This window comes from Lampris incognitus, chromosome 10, assembly GCF_029633865.1.
Source record: "Lampris incognitus isolate fLamInc1 chromosome 10, fLamInc1.hap2, whole genome shotgun sequence".
Classification (NCBI taxonomy): Eukaryota; Metazoa; Chordata; class Actinopteri; order Lampriformes; family Lampridae; genus Lampris; species Lampris incognitus.
Genome location: NC_079220.1, coordinates 43963938 through 43987152, shown reverse-complemented (window position 1 = coordinate 43987152; position 23215 = coordinate 43963938). Strand labels below are relative to the sequence as shown.

The following is a 23215-nucleotide window of genomic DNA, read 5'->3' as shown; positions in this document are numbered from 1 at the left end:
TGACTTTTTTAGTGCTGCTTACTTTACTTTGACAGTTTTGACAGAAGACAAGGTTTTAGGCGGGATCTGAACCTAGCCCAGCGGAGACGTACAGACCATTTCAGAGACATGGGATTTGAGCACTCAAGTCTCTTTGGGTCCATGTGCTGATACTATTTCCATTTTTATTCGTTTTATTAGTCGGTGCGGAACACATAGTAGTTGGAGAGGATTTAAATAGATGAGGAAGCAGCACAGTGACAATACCGGCGCTCTTTTAGGATGAGTCATTTCTCCCAGTTTTGTGCTCACATTGGGCCACGCGACGCCGTATGCAGCCACTCCGCAGTGCACACATCAATAATTAATCCGTGGCACATGTCGACTTACTTTGTAAAAGAGTTATTCATCTCTCCTCTCTGCCCCTGAGACAGGGCTGGTAAACAACAGCAGAGACCCAGCGCTGAAGCCTCCATGTTATAAAAAGCTCACACTTTTTGTACGTCCCCACAAGTGCTCATTATGCCCTTAGTTCTCATGCTGAGAGTGCCAGATCAAAGGCTGATGCCTTACAGTGCAGATAACATAAACAGAGAGGAAGCCAAAATCACACAGACACACACGCGCGCACACACACACACACACACACACACACACACACACAGGCGCGCATACAAAAAGATGTGCACATGCACACACAGGTTTGCATACACACACACACACCAAGGCACACCTACAAGTCCCATTCTGATGTGTGTACTTCTCCTGAATCAGAGGCTAAGTGGGCTTCACGTGATAGTGTGCACACAAATCATAGTCTTAGACACACACACACACACACACACACACACACACACACACACACACACACACACACACACACACACACACACACACACACACACACAAACATAATTAATTTTCTACTCCTATGGAAAACCCTAACTGATTATTTTTTCTCTGGACAGAGAAATTTTTTTGGACTGCATTGCACTGAGTGGACTGTGTTGTTAACTGTGTGTGTGTGTGTGTGAGTTTTTTTTTGTTGCTTTGTTCTCTCTGTTTTTGTATGTTTGTGGTGGTGTTGTTTTTGGGAAATTTTGGATGTGTATTTTTTTGTGTTGCACTGCTGTAGGCAGGGGGAAATGATTTTTTTTTCTTTGTGTATGCAAGTGCATGTAAGAAATGACAATAAATTGTTCCTGATTCCTGATTACCTTCACTCTCTAGCCCCTAGCCCCTAACCATAACCTTCAACATCTGAACTACATGCCTGACCTAACCCGAAAATACACAAGACCCCTGAAGAAGTGAGGACTGGCAAACATGTCCTCACTCTTATGATTAATAACAACTAGTCTTATAAATTGGCCCTCACAAATACAGGTGAAAAAGAACAAAAACACAAATAAACACACATGCAAGCACGCACGCACACACACACACACACACACACACACACACACACACACACACACACACACACACACACACACACACGCAGAGCCTGTTCGCCTGTACTTCTGGGGTGCCAGTGAGCTCATGGACAGGATTTTGAGTGATTGCATAAAGCAAAGGTTAAACTCAAAATATGTTGTGAATTTACAGCATTAGTCAGTTGTGTCTTTGGGGCCTCAGTGCCCCTGTGCCACGTCTCTCTTTCCATTATGTGATGCAAATAAGCAACTCAACAACTCATATCTTGGAGAGCTGAGGGTACGTGGCAGGGGGTGACTGTGAATTTATCAAGCTAACAGAGAGTTTGGGAGAATTGATCAGAGGCAAAGAAGAAACAAACAGCAAATGAGCAACAAAAAACAAAAACAAAAAAAACAATGAGGCATGAGAGAAAATTTTTAGGTTGATAAATTTCATTTTGGTTTATTTATTTCGCTGACTGGTGACTGTTTCTTCACTGGCGTTGTGTTAAAACTCTCACCCCGTAGGAGCTGCTTGATGTCCTTGCTGGCGTGGGAGGTGGTGAACTGGTTGACGATGTCCAGGGCCGTTTGGTTGTAGGTGTTTCGGATGTTCACATCCACCCCAGCCTAAAGGGACAACAGGACGGTCAACACCACGCATGGTGCTCACAGAGACGAAATGAAACAACACCCTATTTATGACCAAATACAGATTTGATATGTGAAATGTATTCAAAACACTGATACCTCCAAAAAAAACTCAAATTATGAGGATGGTTGCTCAACATGCATATCCCACGAGAAATTATGCTGCGACAATGAAAACATCTATTTCTCAATAGCGACAGGGGTAAGATAACACTGGGCCTGTATATCAGGCTGTGCTTGTCAAGTATAAAACCCTCTCCTTAGAAGGACTTTGACTTACATCTAGCAGCAGTCGGACCACCTCCGTCTTCCCATAGAGGGAGGCCTCGTGGAGGGCGGTGCCCGCCTTGGTGGTCTTGTTGATATCGATGCCTGCCTTCAGCAGCAACCTGTCATGAAGAAAACAGAGCAAGAGAAGGAGCACATCAAAACCAAGCAGACATCCATTTGTGAACGTATATGATTAAATGTATTCCTTCATGTTTTCCCTTCCTGCTGATGTACAGTGTGGCTTAGGGAGGATTACAGGGATTTGGACCAGAGCCAGACCTTCACTGCGCTGGATCTCGTTCCCTCTTCCTCCGGGGTTACTGACAGGATACAGGACCCGTTGTGCGAGTGTGTGTGTGTGTGAGTGTGTGAGTGTGTCCCATCCAGGACTGCTGGTTTTCTGTTAATAATGTTCACATGTTGTTCCAGGTCTCAAACTTCCCACATGGGATTGCTGGAATACCTGACACACCAGCTGAATGTAAGTAACTACTTGGCAGATCAGAAAACCAGCAGCACTGGTACGCTGAGATATGAGACATATACCAGTAGACAGGCACATGGTTGGATAGACGGATGGATGGGTGGACAGATGGAGGGATGGATGGATGGATGGATGGATGGATGGATGGATGGATGGATGGAGGGGAGTGGATTAGGAACAGAACACAGTCTGGTACAGTAAAAGATGACAGTGATACTCCATCATTTGAATGGGGGTTCTGTGAGTAGACAGTTTAATGGCCGGGAACTCAAGAAAGGTGTCACGGAGGGAATTTTCATTTGGATTCCAGCTCGTGTACACACACACACACACACACACACACACACATCCACAAAGTACACTCTCATACACTCAAAGACACACACACACACACACACACACACGCATGCATGCATTCACACACCCTCTTCTATCTCACACAAGCACTCACACAGATCTTGGTATAGGACGAGTGATGTCCCAGGAATGTTCTGGGAGCGTCTCAGTGCTGTGCTGGGAATGCGTGGCACGGTGGAGGGATTGTCAGTCTTGGCTGGGGTATTTTCACATACACGTCCTCTCCCACACAAGAAGGAAGAGCTCATGTGCCCACATCCTCACGCAAAATGCACTTGCTCAGGGGTAACTACCAAAAAACTGAGCTGTACGCTGTCCTCAAGGCTACGCAAGGGGCAACCTTTCCCGGTCAGCTGAGCAGCAGTGACTTTCTGACTATCATGGAATAACGTGGTCTGTCTTAGCTGGTAGATGATCAGAAAAGAAATATGTTTAAATAAAACATGAGTGTGGGTGGAAATCTCAAGATGTCATTGATAGCAGGATGGAGAGAGAGAGCGAGAGAGCGAGAGAGAGAGAGACCTCGTTCTAATCTTTACAGATGCTTTGCATTGATAATTCTGTTCTATCACTTGCTCTCACTCCGAATCTCAAATATATTTCTTATTACTTATTCTTTCTCTCATATTCTCTTTTCTTCCACTTCCATCTCTCTCTCTCTCTCTCTCTCTCTCTCTCTCTCTCTCTCTCTCTCTCTCTCTCTCTCTCTCTCTCTCTCTCTCTCGGAGCGGAGCAGAAGTGTGAGTGAGTGCGCGTTTCGGCATTTTCTATCTTTTCTAACTTTTCTATTTTTCGTTGTTTCATTTTTTTTGGGGGGGGATGTTGTATTTTGACAGATTTACTGTCGTGGCGGTGTGTTTTGATAGTGGAGCGGTTTCGACCGGCCCAGTTGTGAGTCATGCAAACTTGTGGAGTCGGAGGCGTGGGGCTGGAGGGAGCTCACACGTCAACATGGCGTTAAACTTAGTCCGAGCTTCAATTGCTCGGTAGAAGACTGCAGTTTAGCAATCGAAAAAATCGTTGGCTATGACAGTGTTAAGTCCGCATCTAGGATGAATAGTGGCGTCGTCGTGTTTCTCGACAGTATTGATAAAGTCAATGTGGTTGTGGAGCAAGGCGTGGTAATCCAGGACACCTTTGTTCAGGTGGTGCCGCTGGTCAATCCGGCCAAAAAGGTATTTTTGTCCAAAGTCCCTCCGTTCATTAGCAACGACATGTTGCGGAGAGAACTGGCGAGACACGGAAAATTAATGTCTCCTATAAAACTGATTCCTCTGAGCTGCGAATCGCCACTTTAAAACATGTTGTTAGCTTTAGAAGGCAGGTCTTTATGGTTCTGGGGAACAAAATGGAGTTAAATCTAGTACTGAAGTTCGGAGTTGATGGTTTTGACTATGATGTGTATGTATCATCAGAGACAATGAAATGTTTTGGCTGTGGAATGGAGGGTCATCTCATACGTTCCTGTCCAGAGAAATCAACCGCTGAGCCAAATGAGGGTGAGACGGCAGCACAGGGCCTTGAGCAAACTGGGACTGCGGCGCCGAGCTCAAAGCAGGGAGAAACACAGCAGGAAGAAAACCAGAGTGAAGCTGAGTTTCTGGCTGCTGGTTCAGGTGCTGCTGTTCCTGGTTCGGCTAACCCAGAGGCTGCTGGTTCGGGTGTTGCTGATCCAGGTTCTGCTAAAGCAGGGGCTGCTGGCTCGGTTGCTGATGATCCGGGTTCGGCAAGTTCAGGGCTGTGGGTTCGGGTGCTGCTGATCCGGGCCCTACACAGGAAAATACTGTTGTAGAGGTTGTTGAAAAGTGTCCCACAGATACTATGAGCTGTGATGTAATGGACGCACAGTCTGAAACTAATGAAGCAGAATGTTCTCTGGAGGAAGAACGTGTGATGTTGGTTAAGAAACTCTTCTAATGTCAAGGATAAGAAGAGGAAACCTGATGAGGTGTCTCCGCCTTCTAGTATAGTGACAAAGGTTTCTCGTCAGAGTAGATGTCTGCAGTCGGATGAGAGTGAAGGTAATGAGGAGAGTGATGTGGAGTCTCTGGCTGCCTCGCAGACGGGGACTCAAAAACAGACTGGATACTCTCTAGTGAGTATTAAGAAGTTCTTGCAGGACACTAAGGGGGCCAGAAATGTAAAAGTTGACAAAGTGTTTCCTGATTTGCAACTCTTCCTTGATTCAGTGAAGACTTTTCTGAGAAGTCCTGGTGGTCTGGGAGAGAAGGCTTTCACTGAACAGGAAACTTTTCATTTGAAAAAAATAGTTCAAAAGGCCAGAAAGCAATCAGGGAATGATGAATAAGGTTTTCAATTTATTCTTTCTCTGTCCACTTATTTCTGTTTTGCAACTTCTTTTCTGTATTATGGAAGGCATAAGAATGGGTAGCTTAAATTTAAATGAGGCAAGGACTGGTGGGAAAAGGGCCTCTCTTTTCAAGCTGTGTGCTCTTAAAAAGTTAGATGTACTTTTTGCACAAGAGACGCACAGTACCACTGATAACGAGGCTGACTGGTGGACAGAATGGACTGGTGAGACCTTTTTAAGTCACAAAACCAGTAACAGTGGTGAAGCTGGTATTCTTTTTTCCAGGAATTTTATTCCTGTCTGTCGAGTCTGAGGAAGTTATTAAAGGCCGCCTGTTAAAATTAACAGCAGTGTATGAACAGGTAGAAATGGTGTTTATTAATATTTATGCTCCAGTTGTGGGAGTGGAGAAGTTAGTCCTCCTGGATGTTTTAGATGAGGTTATTTAGAATTGTACCAGTGAGGACTATTTATTCATTGGTGGAGATTTCAATTGTACTGAGGACAGCAGGTTGGACAGGAACCATGCAGAGCCTCATGCTGCCTCTCGCAGTCATCTGGTTCGTCTTATTGAGGCTCATGAACTGTGTGATGTGTGGAGAGGGTTTCATAACAAACAGAGACAATACACTTGGACACATGTTAAGGATAACTTGATGTCTATGGTCAGGCTTGATCGTTTCTGTTGTTTGAAACATCAGTTTAATGTGTTCAAAAGTTGCATCATCAGCCCTGTTGGTTTTTCTGACCACTCGCTAGTAATGGTTTCTGTCTTTCAAAAATGTGTGAAATCCAATAGTGCCTATTGGCATTTTAACACAGCCTTACTGGAGGATAGACACTTCAAGGACACTTTTGTTTGTTTTTGGAGAAACGACCGAAGTACAATATCAGATTTGGTGTCTGTACAACAGCGGTGGGATATTGGAAAAGTCCAAATAAGACAACTGTGTCAACAGTACACTCGGAATGTCACACAAACCTTAATGACTTCAGTGAAAGCTCTGGAGTCTGAAGTAGAGGATCTCCAGGGCTTGGCTGAGGCTACAGGGGACCAACACCATACTGAGGCACTCGCAGCAAAAAAGTCTCGCCTGAACAACCTGCTGAGTGTTTCAGCTCAGGGCGCTTTGGTCAGGTCCTGCTTTCAAGATGTAGCCCAGATGGATGTCCCTTCACACTTTTTCTTTGGCCTGGAGTATAAGAATGGACAGAAGTGGTTCATTCACAGCTTAAGATCTGACACTGGCAGGTGCTGACTGACCACACTGTGATTCGTAAGTGTGCTGTCAGCTTCTACAGTAACCTGTTTAGCTGTGAGCATACAGAGGAGCAGGCAGTGGCTCAGAGTTTTTATACTGATCTCCCTCAGGTGGACCAGCAGAGTAATGTAGAGTTGGAAGCAACCCTTTCCTCTGATGAACTCTATGCTGCTCTGCGGAGTATACAGAGTGGGAAAGCTCCTGAAATTGATGGTCTACCTGTTGACTGGCGGGGCTAAATGACAGTCTCGCCAGAGGGCGTCTGCCATTGAGCTGCAGGCGGGTGGTTCTCACCTTGCTGCCCATGAAAGGTGACCCACAGTCCATTAAAAACTGGAGGCCTGTGTCACTGCTTTGCACTGATTATGAGCTCCTCTCAAAGGTGTTAGCAACCAGACTGAGTAAAGTGATGGGACAGGTGATTCATTGTGACCAGACCTACTGTGTACCTGGCAGGTTGATTTCAGATAACATCATTCTGATTCGAGACTTTTTAGAGATCTGTAGGCTGTTTGGCCTCAACGCCGGCATCATATCAATTGATCAAGAAAAAGCCTTGATCATGTTGAGCATGAATATCTGTGGCTCACATTGAGAGCCTTTGGTTTTGGTCCTGGCTTTATTAGCAAACTTAAGGTTCTGTACTGTGACAGTCAGAGTGTGCTGAAAATTAATGGTGGTTTGAGTGCTCCTTTTCAAATGCAAAGGGGGATTAAACAAGGCTGTGCCCTCTCGGGCATGTTATATTCCCTAGCATTTGAGCCATTGTTACACAAACTCAGATCTGACCTTCGGGGTATAACTATCCTAGGTTGCAGTGCACCCTTAACACTGTCAGCCTATGCGGATGATCTAGTAATTCTGGTGAACAGTCAGCAGGATATTGACATGTTGGAGAGGGACATCATCCAGTTTGGCTTAATATCTTCAGCCAAGGTTTACTGGATCAAAAGCGAGGCTGTCAGTGTTGGGGGTGTACTGGAGAAAAAGCTCCATTTGCCTGGGGGGTTGACTTGGAAGGTGGGGGGCTGAAATATCTAGGAGTGTTTCTGGGTGATCAGTCTGTTGTTCTTAAAAACTGGGAAAATGTTCTTGAAAAGGTCAAAGGTCGGTTGGCAAAGTGGAAGTGGATAATAACCGAGATGTCCTACAGAAGTCGAGTTCTGATCGTCAACAACTTGATATCATCAATGTTATGGCATCGCCTGTCGGTTGTTGACCCCCCACCAGACCTGCTGTCCAAGATCCAGGCTCTTCTTGTCGACTTTTTTTTGGGACAAACCGCACTGGGTGCCTCAGTGTATGCTGTACCTGCCGAGGGTTGAAGGAGGGCAGGGCCTGATCCACCTGAGCAGCAGGGGGGCTACCTTCTGTTTCCAGTTCCTGCAAAGGTTTCTGTACGGTCCTGCTGAGTTAGTGTGGAGGTCGCTGGCTTGCACCATTCTGAGTCAGCTAGGTGGCCTGGGACTGGACAGATCTTTGGTTTTGATGGACTTGAAACAGCTTAACATCAAGGACCTACCTGACTTCTACTGTGGGCTGTTCAAGGTGTGGAATTTTTTAAACAAAGAGAGACTGAGACAACAAAACTCTTTGTTTTGGCTGTTCCAGGAACCAATCATACATGGCTTCCATTTCAGTGACAGTCTATCAAATGGGGCTAACTCTGCTGAGGCAGTTCTCTGTGTCAAACGTGGTGACTCTGGGACATGTAGTTCAGCTTGAAGGCCCAGACATGGACAATTCAGGTCCTCTTGCCTCCCGCTTAGAGCTGAGATCAGCTTGTGTCATCACTCTGCTGCTTACCAAATGGAGAGAAGCTCTCACAAGTGGTGAGCGGACACTGTTGATCCAGCATTATAATGGCTCTGTTAGACCTGATGAGAAGGATGTTTTCCCTTCAATGAAAATTTCCCCAGATTTTAAGGACTGTACAGGACCTCTTTTAAAAAGTGAGAATCCCTCTGTGTTTTCTTTTCAGGATCGAAATGGGAGGTCAGTGTACAAAATGTATGTTAAAGTTCTGCACAGGAACAAATTACATGGTAAACATGACACCCCATGGAGGGCTCACTTAGATCTGAGGGACAGTGTTGGTCCTGAGTGGAGAGTGCTGTACAAACCACCATTGGTCAAAAGAGCTGCAGACCTGCAGTGGAGGGTTTCACATGATATCGTGGCTGTTAATGTTTTGTCTCTGTTATTAATCCCGATGTTAGCCCTGATTGCCCATTTTGCTCTAATCGTGAAACTGTCTTTCATTGCTTCATGGAATGTTGTCGACTGCTGCCACTGTTTACATTACTGGAAAATGTTTTTGGGTTGTTTGGGGAAGTCTTTTCCAAACCCATGTTCATTCTGGGCTACAGGTACTCTTGGAAAAACAAGGCCAAATGCCAGCTTCTTAATTTCGTTCTGGGGAGTGCAAAGATGGCCGTGTACCTGAGCAGAAGAAACAGAATGGAGGAAGCTGGGGATGATGATGCTGTTTTTGTGTTTATAGAAATGGTAAGAGCTCATTTAAAAGTAGATTTTTCCTACTTCAAATTGATGGATGATCTGGAAAGTTTTCGCAATGTGTGGTGTAAAAATGTACTTTGCTGTATTGTGGATGATGAGCTGATCTTGGGGAGCGTCCTGAGATGATTTAGATTCTGTGAATCTGATGTTACTGACCGTGCTGGTCTTTATGTTGTAATTTTCTTGTGATTTTTATTAAAGAATTGTTGAAAATCTCTCTCTCTCTCTCTCTCTCTCTCGCTCTCTCTCTCTCTCCCCCCTGTGCCTCCCAGCTTTGCTGCTCCCGCTGCACTCGGTTCACTTCACCTGAAAGCGTGACAAAAGGAGGGCAGACAGACAGGGACTCGTCAAAGCGCCTCTCTCTCGTCCCCTCTCTCTCCCTCTCTCTATCTCTCTCTGTCTCCTGTGCAACTATAGCTGCTGAGAGAAATGCCCCCATTTGACTCGTTCCCTCTTTCCCTCCCCTGGTTTTTACTTAGTCAATGAAAGATTGTTCTAATCCCCACTTCGACAGTTTTATCTTTCCTTTTCTTCAAAGTCTAAGTAGGGTGATGTAGCTGGGACGACAGCATGGGGAACAAACTTTGTTTGATGTTAGCTGACTGGTGATGACGGGGGGGGGGGCTGTTTAAACCCCTATCCTGGCTTACAAAACCCACCTAAAACTGCAAAGGGAAAATTTCCCTGCTCATAATGTGCACATCCAGGAAGTACCAATGATCTATATTGTCTATTAAAACTTGAACCATGGGGTGTCCAGGTGGCGTGGCGGTCTACTCAGTTGCCTACCAACACAGGGATTGGCGGTTAAAATCCCTGTGTTACCTCCGGCTTGGTCGGGCGTCCCTACAGACACAATTGGCCGTGTGTGCAGGTGGGTATGTGTCCTGGTTAATGCACTAGCGCCTCCTCTGGTCGGTTGGGGCGCCTGTTCGGAGGGGAGGGGGGGACCTGGGGGGAATAGCGTGATCCGCCCACGAGCTACGTCTCCCTGGCGAAACGCCTCACTGTCAGGTGAAAAGAAGCAGCTGGCGACTCGACATGTATCGGAGGAGACGTGGTAGTCTGCAGCCCTCCCCGGATTGGCAGAGGGGGTGGAGCAGCAACCGGGATGGCTCGGAAGAGTGGGGTGAATAGCCAAGTACAAAAAAAGGGGAACCCTCCCCAAAAAAACAAAACTTGAACCGCTTTGGGGTAACTGATATTTACAGAGAAAACGGTGTTTTCCTGCTTAGAGAGGCTGCTCTGCAGTCACACATGTACCAGCAAGCAGCCGTAATGCTTCTAATATGCCCACACTATCTCTCTATCACCTGCAGTCTCTTAGTTTTTTATTTCCCGAGTATGTCACGTCATCTGACGCATTAGTGTATGTACATGGAGTAGCTTTAGCCAAGCAAATCACCATCATCTATGTGATTGTATGCCGCTCTAGTTACCGAGCCTCGCGTTGTTTTCGAGTGCATTCATCCTTTAAGCGCAAAGATCGGCTTTGTTTTCTAATGGGTCTGAGCGAAGGGAAAATGCCTTCCATTAGTAGGGCGAATGGCGGCGTACCAGGGAGGACTGGAAGAAGGATGTTTGCTAGAAAGCCAATCAACTCAGTGCTGATGATGGCTGGACCGGACACGCTGATCAGCACTCCACCACCGCTGACCCATATAGGCACCGAGTCCATCTACTACAGAACGGCAGCGAGTCACACTGGTGGGAATGGCAGAACTGGGTCAGAACGACAGTGCCTCACTCCAAAGTCCCACCAACATCAAACCCCCCCAACACACACACACACACACACACACACACCCATCCACTCCTCTCAGGCAGGTGACAGAATGCTGCAGTTGGAAGTGAGAAATGGGAACATGAAGACCGTCCAGTTCTCTGTGAGGGGCTGCCAGGGGTGTAGGCCGGCAGACCCTCAGGGTGTTGGCACATCTGAAGCAAGTTGACTGCAAATAAGTTTTGTCGATGGCAAAGTTGGGCTGAAACTGAATGTATTGTGGAACTGTGAAATACTGTGTAATTGAAATGGCCAAAAGAACACAAATTGCACCTCAGCATGCATGTGCATAGGCTGCTTATGCAAGTATAGACATGTCAGGATAAATTATCCGAATGAAAACAACTTAGGTAGCTTAGGGATATTAAATGTAGATTTGATATAAATAATCGAAAATATACACTTTTCTTTGCATAAACCTGACTCGTCTGCAACCCGCTTGAGCTTCAACATAAATATTTTTTTTTCTGACCTGTGTTCCAACTGTGTTGTCTAGCTTTATCCACGGTAGGTGCCGTGGATAAAACTGTAGGTCTAACAAACTGTGAGTCAACCTATGCATCACTTTAGTAGATACAGGGTCCCCACACATCTCTGAAAATCTGGAACTTTGTAGACTAGATTTCCATTCATGGATAACACCTGGAAAGAGATAAAATCAATCAGATGTCCAGGAAATATTCTTGGTCGCAAAAAATTTTGAAGTTGAATTGAAAAATTTATTTATTTTTTTACCCACTGAGATTGAATATTATTAGCCATATTTGTTGCTGTGTGGGTAGATCAGTACTCAACGTACTTCATCAGTGGGGCTATGTTCCATGGCCAGCTAAATGTTACAGTGCATTTAGATACTATTGAGGCTTCCACTTGTGGTTAATAATACCAGTATAACTTTCCATCAGCAATGGCTGTCATGTATATGCAAGCAAAAGTCATGGGCATTTTCCTTGATAGGTCCTGGAAAATGATTTGAACCCTGAAATAACAAGCTATAAACAGTACTGTTGTTTTTTGTTTTTCTTGCCCTTTTGCATCTGTTTAAGTGGGAGAGTACTGCTGCCGTCCTGTATGGCTGCCGCTTCTCCCTTCCTCCTTCCCATCCACCCCTGTGTGTTTGCATTATGTTTATCTGTTGTCTTGTTTCACCCTGTTTATTGTAAAGCGACTTTGAGTGTTAGAAAAGTGCTATATAAGTTTAATTTATTATTATTATTATTATTATTATTATTATTATTAGGCTCTTGAGACAATCAAAGAAAGTTTAATCAGTTCATTTGGACACAATGTTCATTGACAGATACGTTTCATCACTCATCTAATAGTCCATGGGCCAGACGATATTTCGGTACACTCAAGGTGGCAAAACTTACTTATAATTTTTGAAAGGATCCATGTCTGTAGATGATATTTTGGTATGATAACCATTCCTGAGTGGCAGCTGTATCACAGTTATCAGCTCATGAAGTTAACCACCCGCTAAACTACATTGCATTTTAGACGCTGGTGCATATCCTGGTTTAGCCTCATGGTCAGGACATTTTTCAATGTTCCATAATATTGTCTTTGGTATCATTTTAAAGGGGACCTTCTTAGCTTTCATTCAAGCCCTGTTGTGGATATTTCTCACAAATATAGAGGTCACTTGAGCTCTTCAACCCGTCAATAACACACATCTTTCTGCAATGTTCGCCTAAACTATATACTTTCTTTTAGCCCTGTGGCATCTAGGAATATCAGGGACACAAAACACAAAAACTGGAATACTCACAGGACTGTAAAGATTCAGAAAATGTACACTACCGTTCAAAAGTTTGGGATCACATTGAAATGTCCATATTTTTGAAGGAAAAGCACTGTACTGTTCAATGAAGATAACTTTAAACTAGTCTTAACTTTAAAGAAATACACTCTATACATTGCTAATGTGGTAAATGACTATTCTAGCTGCAAATGTCTGGTTTTTGGTGCAATATCTACATAGGTGTATAGAGGCCCATTTCAACCAACTATCACTCCATTGTTCTAATGGTACAATGTGTTTGCTCATTGGCTCAGAAGGCTAATTGATGATTAGAAAACCCTTGTGCAATCATGTTCACACATCTGAAAACAGTTTAGCTCGTTACAGAAGCTACAAAACTGACCTTCCTTTGAGCAGATTGAGTTTCTGGAGCATCACATTTGTGGGGTCAATAAACGCTCAAAAGGGCCAGAAAAAGAGAACTTTCATCTGAAACTCGACAGTCTATTCTTGTTCTTAGAAATGAAGGCTATTCCATGCGAGAAATTGCTAAGGAATGGAAGATTTCCTACACCGGTGTGTACTACTCCCTTCAGAGGACAGCACAAACAGGCTCTAACCAGAGTAGAAAAAGAAGTGGGAGGCCGCGTTGCACAACTGAGCAAGAAGATAAGTACATTAGAGTCTCTAGTTTGAGAAACAGACGCCTCACAGGTCCCCAACTGGCATCTTCATTAAATAGTACCCGCAAAACACCAGTGTCAACATCTACAGTGAAGAGGCGGCTGCGGGATTCTGGGCTTCAGGGCAGAGTGGCAAAGAAAAAGCCATATCTGAGACTGACCAATAAAAGAAAAAGATTAAGATGGGCAAAAGAACACAGACATTGGACAGAGGAAGACTGGAAAAAAGTGTTGTGGACGGATGAATCCAAGTTTGAGGTGTTTGGATCACAAAGAAGAACGTTTGTGAGACGCAGAACAAATGAAAAGATGCTGGAAGAATGCCTGACGCCATCTGTTAAGCATGGTGGAGGTAATGTGATGGTCTGGGGTTGCTTTGGTGCTGGTAAGGTGGGAGATTTGTACAGGGTAAAAGGGATTCTGAATAAGGAAGGCTATCACTCCATTTTGCAACGCCATGCCATACCCAGTGGACAGCGCTTGATTGGAGCCAATTTCATCCTACAACAGGACAATGACCCTAAACACACCTCCAAATTGTGCAAGAACTATTTAGAGCAGAAGCAGGCAGCTGGTATTCTATCGGTAATGGAGTGGCCAGCGCAGTCACCAGATCTGAACCCCATTGAGCCTGTTGTGGGAGCAGCTTGACCGTATGGTACGCAAGAAGTGCCCATCCAACCAATCCAACTTGTGGGAGCTGCTTCTGGAAGCGTGGGGTGCAATTTCTCCAGATTACCTCAACAAATTAACAGCTAGAACGCCAAAGGTCTGCAATGCTGTAATTGCTGCAAATGGAGGATTCTTTGACGAAAGCAAAGTTTGATGTAAAAAAAATCTTATTTCAAATACAAATCATTATTTCTAACCTTGTCAATGTCTTGACTCTATTTTCTATTCATTTCACAACATATGGTGGTGAATAAGTGTGACTTTTCATGGAAAACACAAAATTGTTTGGGTGATCCCAAACTTTTGAACAGTAGTGTATAATATACCCATACTATTTCATTGTGTGAGGTGATTGTGAGCCTTAAATGAGAACTAGACCAAAGCCAGTTAGGTCACAAACTGGTCTCTATACATTTGTTTAAATACACAATCAAAATACATGATAAAAAGGAATACCATAGTGAGGTAATGAACTATTTTAATATTTTAAACAACATTGACATTTACATATACTTAGTCAATGATACATGTAATCCCATATCATTAGTGGGTATATGTAATGGTAATGGGTAGGGTAATGGGTATATGTGAATATGGTTACATTATTGTTATCAAGCTCTGGGTAACCAAGTCCAGAATCAACATCCTGTGCATCAATAGACTGCTACCACAGTAATACCATCAGAATCATCACACTGTCATTCATCAAACTGCTCGTTTCTCTCATCATCTGACTCCCCAAGTTCAAAGTCCAGTTCTGGACCATCCTGCTTTTTTTCGTTACTGCAGGTCTGTAACCTGCACATGTCTGTGCATGGAAGTCCATTTGACAGGCACATGCAGCTTGGCATTTTGCATGAATGCACACACTTGCATGTTAGCATTTCCAAGACCACATCTGGTGCAGGTGGGGAGCGCATCCAGTAAATGGCCAGCTTGCCTTCATCGTCTGTCCATCCATACTCAGTAGGGCTTGGCACCACAGGGTTAGCCTGCAGACAGCACTTCCATATTGCTGCCTGATAGTTGGCTCGTTGAACATGCATAAAGAGACAGTCTCTACATGGTGGCAGCTGGCTGGACTCAACCTCTCCCCTTTTGGTGCAGAAGAGCTGGTAACGCAGTTTGTTCACCTCAGCAGTGCTGCTATTAGCAACATACATCCGACAGGTGAACTGCTCAATTTTCTGGAACAGCTCATCACTCACATTCCATGTCTGTCCCAGTTGACTAAAAGTCTCTTGGCAGGAAGTGTGCTTTCTCACTATCTTCAGGGCATTCAGCTTCCCTCGACCAGCGAATGCACTGACAGTGTCGCAGCCTGTGAAGGCATGTAAGCCAATTAGGCTGTCACAGATGCTGTCTCCAAGTGAACTTGCCAGTTTGGTGATGTCGACAAACCGTGTGCGGTTCTGAGTCCCACACTTCTGGTAGATGGGACAGGTGATGTCCTTCTGGAAGCCAAGACAAAGCACCATGACATCAGTGTCCTCAGCTGTGATGATAACTGACTTTGAGCCCGCATTTGCTGCATGCAATGCATGCAGGAGCAGACGGGTGTCAGCTTCTTCATGTGTGGAGTGCAGTTCTGCTGCTTCCTCACACCCATCTTCTGTCAACTTGTAGCAGGTTTCCTCACAGGTCATGTACAACACCTTGCCATGCAGCATAGCTCTGTATCGTGGGAGTTTCCACTCTTCCACCAGAAACTTGATGAGACTGGTCTTGTTGGAGGAACTGCACAGAAATTTTCTCCACTGCTGGACGTGGTGTCCCCCTGCAAGATTCTTGTACTGGAGAGTGATGTCTCCACCCCGGTTCAGTCGTTCAGCATCTTTGATCGAAGTCTGGTGATAGACATCAAAAACAACATCAATCCTCCCACTCTGTGCTCCCTCATGGAGGACCTGGGTCAAGGCTGACTCTGCCACCTGTGCAAAGGTTTTTTTGTTGCCATTCATTTTTTGGACCAGGATCATCCCATCAATGATGGAAGTAGATGGGATTGGGATGTCTTCTGCAGGAGATACATTCTTTTCAAGCTCTCTGGCAAGTGCAGCCTTGTTTGTTTTTCGTAAGGACCCATCAGCATTTGCCAGTGCCCATAGTAGTGGGCCCAATGGGTAGGCAAGGACATCCTTCAGATTCACCTTCCTGCTTTCAGCCACCAGGATCATGTGACTGAAAAGGTTTCTATCTGCCTTCAGAACCACATCCTGTGCTTTCTTTCCATGAGCTTGTTTTGTGCTGACATTGGAGAATGTTTTCAGACTTTGATTGGTCATCTTGTTGTGGAATTTCACAGGTGGTGGGTCTGCATCTAACCTTGTTTGCTGGAATGCTTGGTAGGCCTCTTCTCCTTTCTCAAGAGCTCTCAAGAGATCTATGGTCACATCAGGTGGAGCCATGTTGCCAGTGGAGAGGCTAACCAAATCAATCTCATCAGGGGACATAGGATTGAGCCAGTTATTCTCCATAAGGTCCATGAGAGACTGGACATCTGCTTCATCTCTCTTGATCCTTGGACTCTGTAGATCTGGATGAGACCATTTGCACCTGCCTTGACCTGTCAGGTCTCTCAGCTGTCTGAGGTACATGCTTCTATACTCAGCTGTGAGATAATATTTGGTCACAGCTCCTGGCTTCAAGCTGAATCCCTTTGTCCCTCCAGCTGTTTGGGTGTCTTTGTTCACCGTTTCTTCTATAGCTTGGTCAACAGGGATTCGGCCAAAGGGATTGGTGGAGCCGAGTTGGACTGAGAAGCCTCCTTCCATGAATTCTGTGTACACATCTGGGTGTGTGATGGGCAGCTCAGACATCTGGGCGTAGTAGTAGGGGAGGTAGCGTGCATAATTCATCCCGTCATAAACAAAGCACCATGGGATCATTGCTCGAATGCTAGCCAAGTGTAGCATCCAGTCTCCCTCTCTGGATGCTCGGATGAGCCCCAACAAGATTTCAACCATGTCCAAATAGGACATCCAGAAGTTCGAGAGGCTGCCGTTTCCACCTCTAAGGAACTCACGGTAGACTTCAAATAGATCCATGATGCGTGTACAAGAGCTGTTCTCGAGGACCTCCTTCAAAGCATGTTGTGAGACTTCTTTCCCAAGGCTGTCAATGGTCTTCAGTGTCTCATTCAGGTGAACCATGTCATTCCTGTGAGTTTCTTCCAACCAGGACAGGAACCCATTCAAGGTCAGTCGCATGAGAGCCTCATACAGGAGCTTGTGTAGTCGCACTGCCCTGTTGTAATGGCGGCCATCCATAACACCAGCAATTGAGCCTTCTGCAATCATGCCAGACTCAATGCAGAGGTCTTTGAGTCCAGCATCTTGGAAACGCTTTCCTATTATTGCCAGCAGTGTGCAGATGGTGTGGAATACCCCAAGCCTAACGATGATATCATGGAACTTGTCATGGTGTTTCCATGTGATCTCGACAGCCTTCGCATACAGGGCTTGGTCAAAGACACAGACAATCTTCCTCAGGCCTAAGCACTGCATGATGCTCAGTGACTGGTTAAGCACCTCGTTGACAGTAGACATTTGTGTCGCTGGAGCATTGATGGTAGGCAGATAGCCTATATTGTCGGGGATGACCGTCATCTCTCCTCGAGTCAGGATGTTGAAGCCTGTCCAGCTGCTGACTGACTGACTGTTCTTGTTGTGACATGCGTGCTAGGACCCAAAGAAGGTTTTTCTCTCTGGCAAGCTTAGTATTGGCTGCAGTATCGGCATCTGACTTTTTGCTTTGTGGTGGCCCTACCCGTTGTCCAGCATTGTAAGTTGGTAACATTGGTGGGGGTCCATCAATGCTTCTCTTCTTTGTTTTGGGAACAGTGGGCATGGGTTGGACAGGACGTGGGTTGACTGGCTTTGCTTGCACAGCAATCCCATTGACTCTGTGAGATGTTCCCTCACCACTGACAGTTTCTTCAAGACGGTCGATATTGTCCCAGGCTAAAGTTGTGAATATGCCAGGATGGATGTTAGCTGGAAGGGCAATGCCACTCCCTGATGATGAGAGTTTCTGGAGACACAGGGCAGTGTTGATCTCTTCCATCTGTGAATAGGACACACTGTGACCAAGTCGGTTGAGGATGTTTATCAACTCTACATTTCCTGTCAACGATTTGACACTGAATGGCAGAACAATGTGCTTGGAAGGCTTGGTATTTCCACATGTCACTGCATATACTATGTCATGGCCAAATGACTGCAGAAGGCACTGCACTCTCTGGGATGCATGATCAGGATCATTTGAGCCTGTGAGTAGAGAGTACAGGAAGATAATGAGCGACTCTGGAATGGTAGGACATTCTGCTTCTGGTTTGACTTCAGGCGGCCAGGTTTGAGGAACATCTTGACTTTTAATGTCTGCTCTCAATTTGATGGCTGCTTTGGCTATAACATCTTGTGCACTGACACTTTTCAGGGTCTGCAGCTCCCTTTTGAGAGACTGATTTTCTTTGGCAAGTTCCCTCATGGACAAGTTATCGGGATAGAGGAGGAATTTTCCTTTCTCATCAGGGAATATCTGCAAGGCTCCAGCAAACTCACTCTCCAGGTTTCGCCTTATGTGCTTCTTGGTTGATTCCTTGACTTGGGCAATGCCTTGGGAGTTCATTGAAGCTACCAGTCTAGAAGAGAGATCAGTCATTGTCATCACTTGAGGATTGCCAAAAAGCTCCATCCTGATGAAGAGGAACAGCTCATTGTATGCCTTATTCACAGCAGCTTCATACTGGGCTGCAGCATCATCATCTTCATTGCTGGCAACCTCTCCTTTGGAAACCTCTTCTTTGGTGTAAAGTCTATAGCATGACCTGTGGTAGTGCCCTTCAGCTGCTACAAGGTCTCTACTCACAACGGCAAGGATTCTGCTGTCCCTTTTCTTTGTGGCTGCACTCCTGATCTTTGCATCAGCTCGCAGTTCTCGACACTGCACCAGTACTTCTCTCGTATTCTGTCTCTTGGAATATTTGCTGTTTTTCTGACAAAATATGCACTCTGCATCATAAGTCCTAGATGTACTTGGAGCATGTCGAGCTACTCTCTTAGATTGTTTCTCTTCAGCAGAGACACAACTTTTCTTTTCTTTTGCAAGGAGGCCATCAAGAATTTGCTTCATAGTGAAGATACTGCGACACTTTCTGTGGTAGTAGATTGCTGGAATCTGTCCCTCAGGAATGTCTTTTGCCAGTTTCAAAACTGGTGCATGATTTCGTATCTGAGCTGCCCTGAGCAGAGTTCTCCATAAGTCGACACTTTGTAGTGAAACCAGCTTATCTGTATCATCAGAACAGTGGATAATGCACTCCACCCGTGGGCGCTTTGGTATTGGGTAAAAACTTGCTTGTTCACCAGTGGCCATATTCAGTCAGTTTTCACCTGCCACATACAAACAAATACATGTAACTTAGGTGTATGAACACTACTAAAACAAAGTTTACTTTGCTTCACCAGCGTCATATTACCATTATTTATCTTACATAGCCACAAATAGATACATTACCTAGTTGCTATGCAACAGCTGTATTTTGTCCACATGAGGCCGCTAAAATCAACACAAGATGAAAGTTCCTCGTAGCCACTTTAACTAATCATATTAACATATACATTAAAAGAACATGCTAACATTAAGGGAAATTAGCTTACAATCTTCTCCAGAGTGAGACAAGAAGATAGATACCAGTTTCCTCTATATGTGTTTAGTAGAAAGCTATCTGGCTGCACGTTAGCCTAGCTTAGCACAATGAATGGAAGTACACAGTACTGGTTATCCTTGGTTGTTGGCCAACTAAGAACTGTCCCAGAGTTTAAGCTAGGCTAATCAGTACCAGGGGTGTTGAAATGCTATATTTGTAAAAATCTGGGCAAATACACAATCGTGAGAGGCACAGAAACAGGTTTCCTGAAAGAAAAATGAAATAGCTGCTCATTTGGAAAGGTTATCATGTATTATTTTACTTCTGTTAGTGTACCAAATAAAATGGCACCAGTGAAGTTGTGTCACCTTGGGTGATATCGATATCTGGTCTGACCCATGGACTAACTGGCTTTGGTCTAGTTAGTTTCTTAGTAATAATGCCCTTCTAATTTAAGGTTCACAATCACCTCACACAATGAAATAGTATGGGTATATTATACATTTCCTGAATCTTTACAGTCCTGTGAGTATTCCAGCTTTTGTGTTTTGTGTCCCTGATATTCCTAGATGCCACAGGGCTAAAAGAAAGTATATAGTTTAGGCGAACATTGCAGAAAGATGTGTGTTATTGACGGGTTGAAGAGCTCAAGTGACCTCTATATTTGTGAGAAATATCCACAACAGGGCTTGAATGAAAGCTAAGAAGGTCCCCTTTAAAATGATACCAAAGACAATATTATAGAACATTGAAAAATGTCCTGACCATGAGGCTAAACCAGGATATGCACCAGCGTCTAAAATGCAATTTACTTTAGGGGGTGGTTAACTTCATGAGCTGATAACTGTGATACAGCTGCCACTCAGGAATGGTTATCATACCAAAATATCATCTACAGACATGGATCCTTTCAAAAATTATAAGTAAGTTTTGCCACCTTGAGTGTACCGAAATAGGACATTTTGGGCTCTGGCCCATGGACTATAAGTGACCTCTTCAGTCTCAACTGACTGCAGGTGTCACCACCATTAGAAACAATACAGTGGCATAACGCCCGAAACCAATGATCAGTTTCATATGCAAATTATGGGCGTGACCATTAACTAGTGTTACAATGGCCATGTGTACTATTCACAGAGGATTTGGGAACTTTTGTAATCACAGCACTGTAAGATGGTGACAGATATACTCTTATGCCCCCTCCCCGGTTCAGAGATGATCATTCCCTCTTCACATAGATGGCCTCTTTGACTCCCCATTCAAACCAGCGTTCCTCCCTATAAAGGATGTGCACATCCTCATCCCTGAAAGAGTGGCCACTGGCCCGTAGATGGTGTAGACTGTGGAGTCCTGGCCTGACGCGTTAGCTCGTCTGTGTTGTGCCAACCTCTTGGCTAGCATCTGTTTACTTTCCCCAATGTATAAGTCACAACAATCCTCCTGGCACTTAACAGCGTACACTATATATCAAGTAGGTTTTATTTGTCCAAAGAGGGGCAACTGTTGTGCAGCAGCAGCAACATTTAAACACACAAACACTCCACAGAACACATAAGGCAAATAAATACAAATAAATACAACATGTAGTGAGGAGAACAAATCCAACAAAAAGCAATGCAGCAGTAAACAGTGCTAACAGTGTTTATCCAGGTGGAGCTGGTATTACCTCTTACTATTGGAGGTTAGCAGTGAAATGGCTGAGGGAATGAAGGGGTGTTTGTATCTGTTGGTTTTGACTACTGGGTATTTGCAGTGGGAACCAGAAGGCAATCAAAGTGCAGAGGGTGGTGCTGTCAGACAGGAGGGATTCTGCTTTCCTTAACATCTACTTGTTTATAAATCAGACAGACTTTTCTGCTGGGTACCTGTGATACTACTGCACACCTTGATCACCGTTGTTAGTGCATTTTTTTGTTAAAGAATGAGAGAGGCGTACCAACTGATAAAAGAAAAAGTAATAACTGACTCAGTAAAAGATCTGTAGAACAAAGTCAACAGGGACCTGTCGGCACCGATCTTAGCCAGCTTCCTCAGACAAAAAAGGCACTGATGGCTTGTTTTGCATTGCAAATTGGTATTATAATAAAAGTTCAGCTTGTTATCAATTATAGTGCCCAAGTACTTGTATGACTCAACAAACTCAACCTCATTACCATTAATCTTAGTGTTGACTGGGCTGGAGGGATTATGTCTAAAGTCAATACACATGTCTTTGGTCTTAGTCACATTTTGTTAGTCACCCCTATATTGCTCTGTTTGTGCCGAGGGACCCGATCCTTGGGGTGGACCAACTTCTGGCACGGTGTGTTTTGGGGTTTGAAAGCAACTGAGACAGGGTGTTTGATCCGATGGCGTAAGAGTACATCTGTTGCCATCTTACAATGCTGTGATTGTAAAAGTTCCCAAATCCTCTGTGAATAGTACACATGGCCATTGTAACTCTAGTTAATAGTCATGCCCATATTTGCATATGAAACTGATAGTTGGTTTCAGTCGTTATGCATCTGTTTTGCTTATAAGGGTGGGGACACCTGCAGTCAGTTGAGACTGAAGAGGTCACTCAGTTGTGTGATGAAACGTATCTGTCAATAATTTTTGTGTCCAGATGAACTGATTTAACTTTCTGTGATGTGTTTACCTGGATTATTGAGCATGCATGAAGACATCTCTTGAGAGAGACAATGTATGGGGATGTGGAGGGAAGAGGGGGGGATCAGAATCATCCCCATACTGCAGGGAGAGCAAAAGCAAATCCCCAACCGTCAACTGGCTTTAATAACAAAGGAAGCTTCTTAAATAAATAGCTCGAGGGTGTTCTGGCTGAGTAGGCCGTCATCATGGTAAATGAAAGCACGTAACCAAAGTATGCTTAAGGTTAAGTTAACTGATGTTCTGAAGCGCTTCACAACAGTCAACGGTATAAAAATAAATGCAGCTAACAGGTAAATATCAGCAGAATCCACTCAGAAAAGCACAGTGATGCATCAAAACGCTGACTCAGGGATTTTCACTGAAACTAAACAAACAAACAAACAAACAAACAAACAAACAAACAAACAAACAGAAAAACCAGTAGAAAGAGAGAGCTTTGGTGTGTCTCACCGTATGATGTCCTTGTGTCCGTTGCGAGCGGCGAGGTGCAAGGGTGTGGTGAAGGCCGAGTCTGTAGGCTCCTTCCTCTCTCCTTCGAGGAGCGCCACAACCATGTTACTGCTCAACAACAGCTGGGTAACCTGAGGTGCAGGGAGGGCAGGTGGGGCAAGGGAGACATAGAGAAGGTCATGAAGCCATGGTTAAAATGAAAACAAGGGGAGAGACGGAGACAGAGGCAGAGACAGAGAGACAGAGAGACAGAGAGAATGGGAGCAAAGCCAGTGATGAGTCCAAGCTGCAAAAGCTGTAACTACTTTGAAATATAACAGACGGCTACA

General features: G+C 44.6%; 1 protein-coding gene across 3 annotated transcripts in view; it reads right to left on the bottom strand.

Annotated features, from left to right (window-relative positions):
- Positions 1-23215, bottom strand: part of LOC130119024 (caskin-2-like) — a 119286-nt gene that overhangs the window by 25148 nt on the left and 70923 nt on the right. For all 3 annotated transcript variants that reach the window (XM_056287383.1, XM_056287384.1, XM_056287385.1), the window contains exons 7-9: positions 22887-23017; positions 2329-2437; positions 1919-2027 (exon numbers count right to left, since the gene is read on the bottom strand). In XM_056287383.1, the coding sequence (XP_056143358.1) occupies positions 1919-2027; positions 2329-2437; positions 22887-23017 (349 nt within the window). The remainder of the gene's footprint in view (positions 1-1918; positions 2028-2328; positions 2438-22886; positions 23018-23215) is intronic.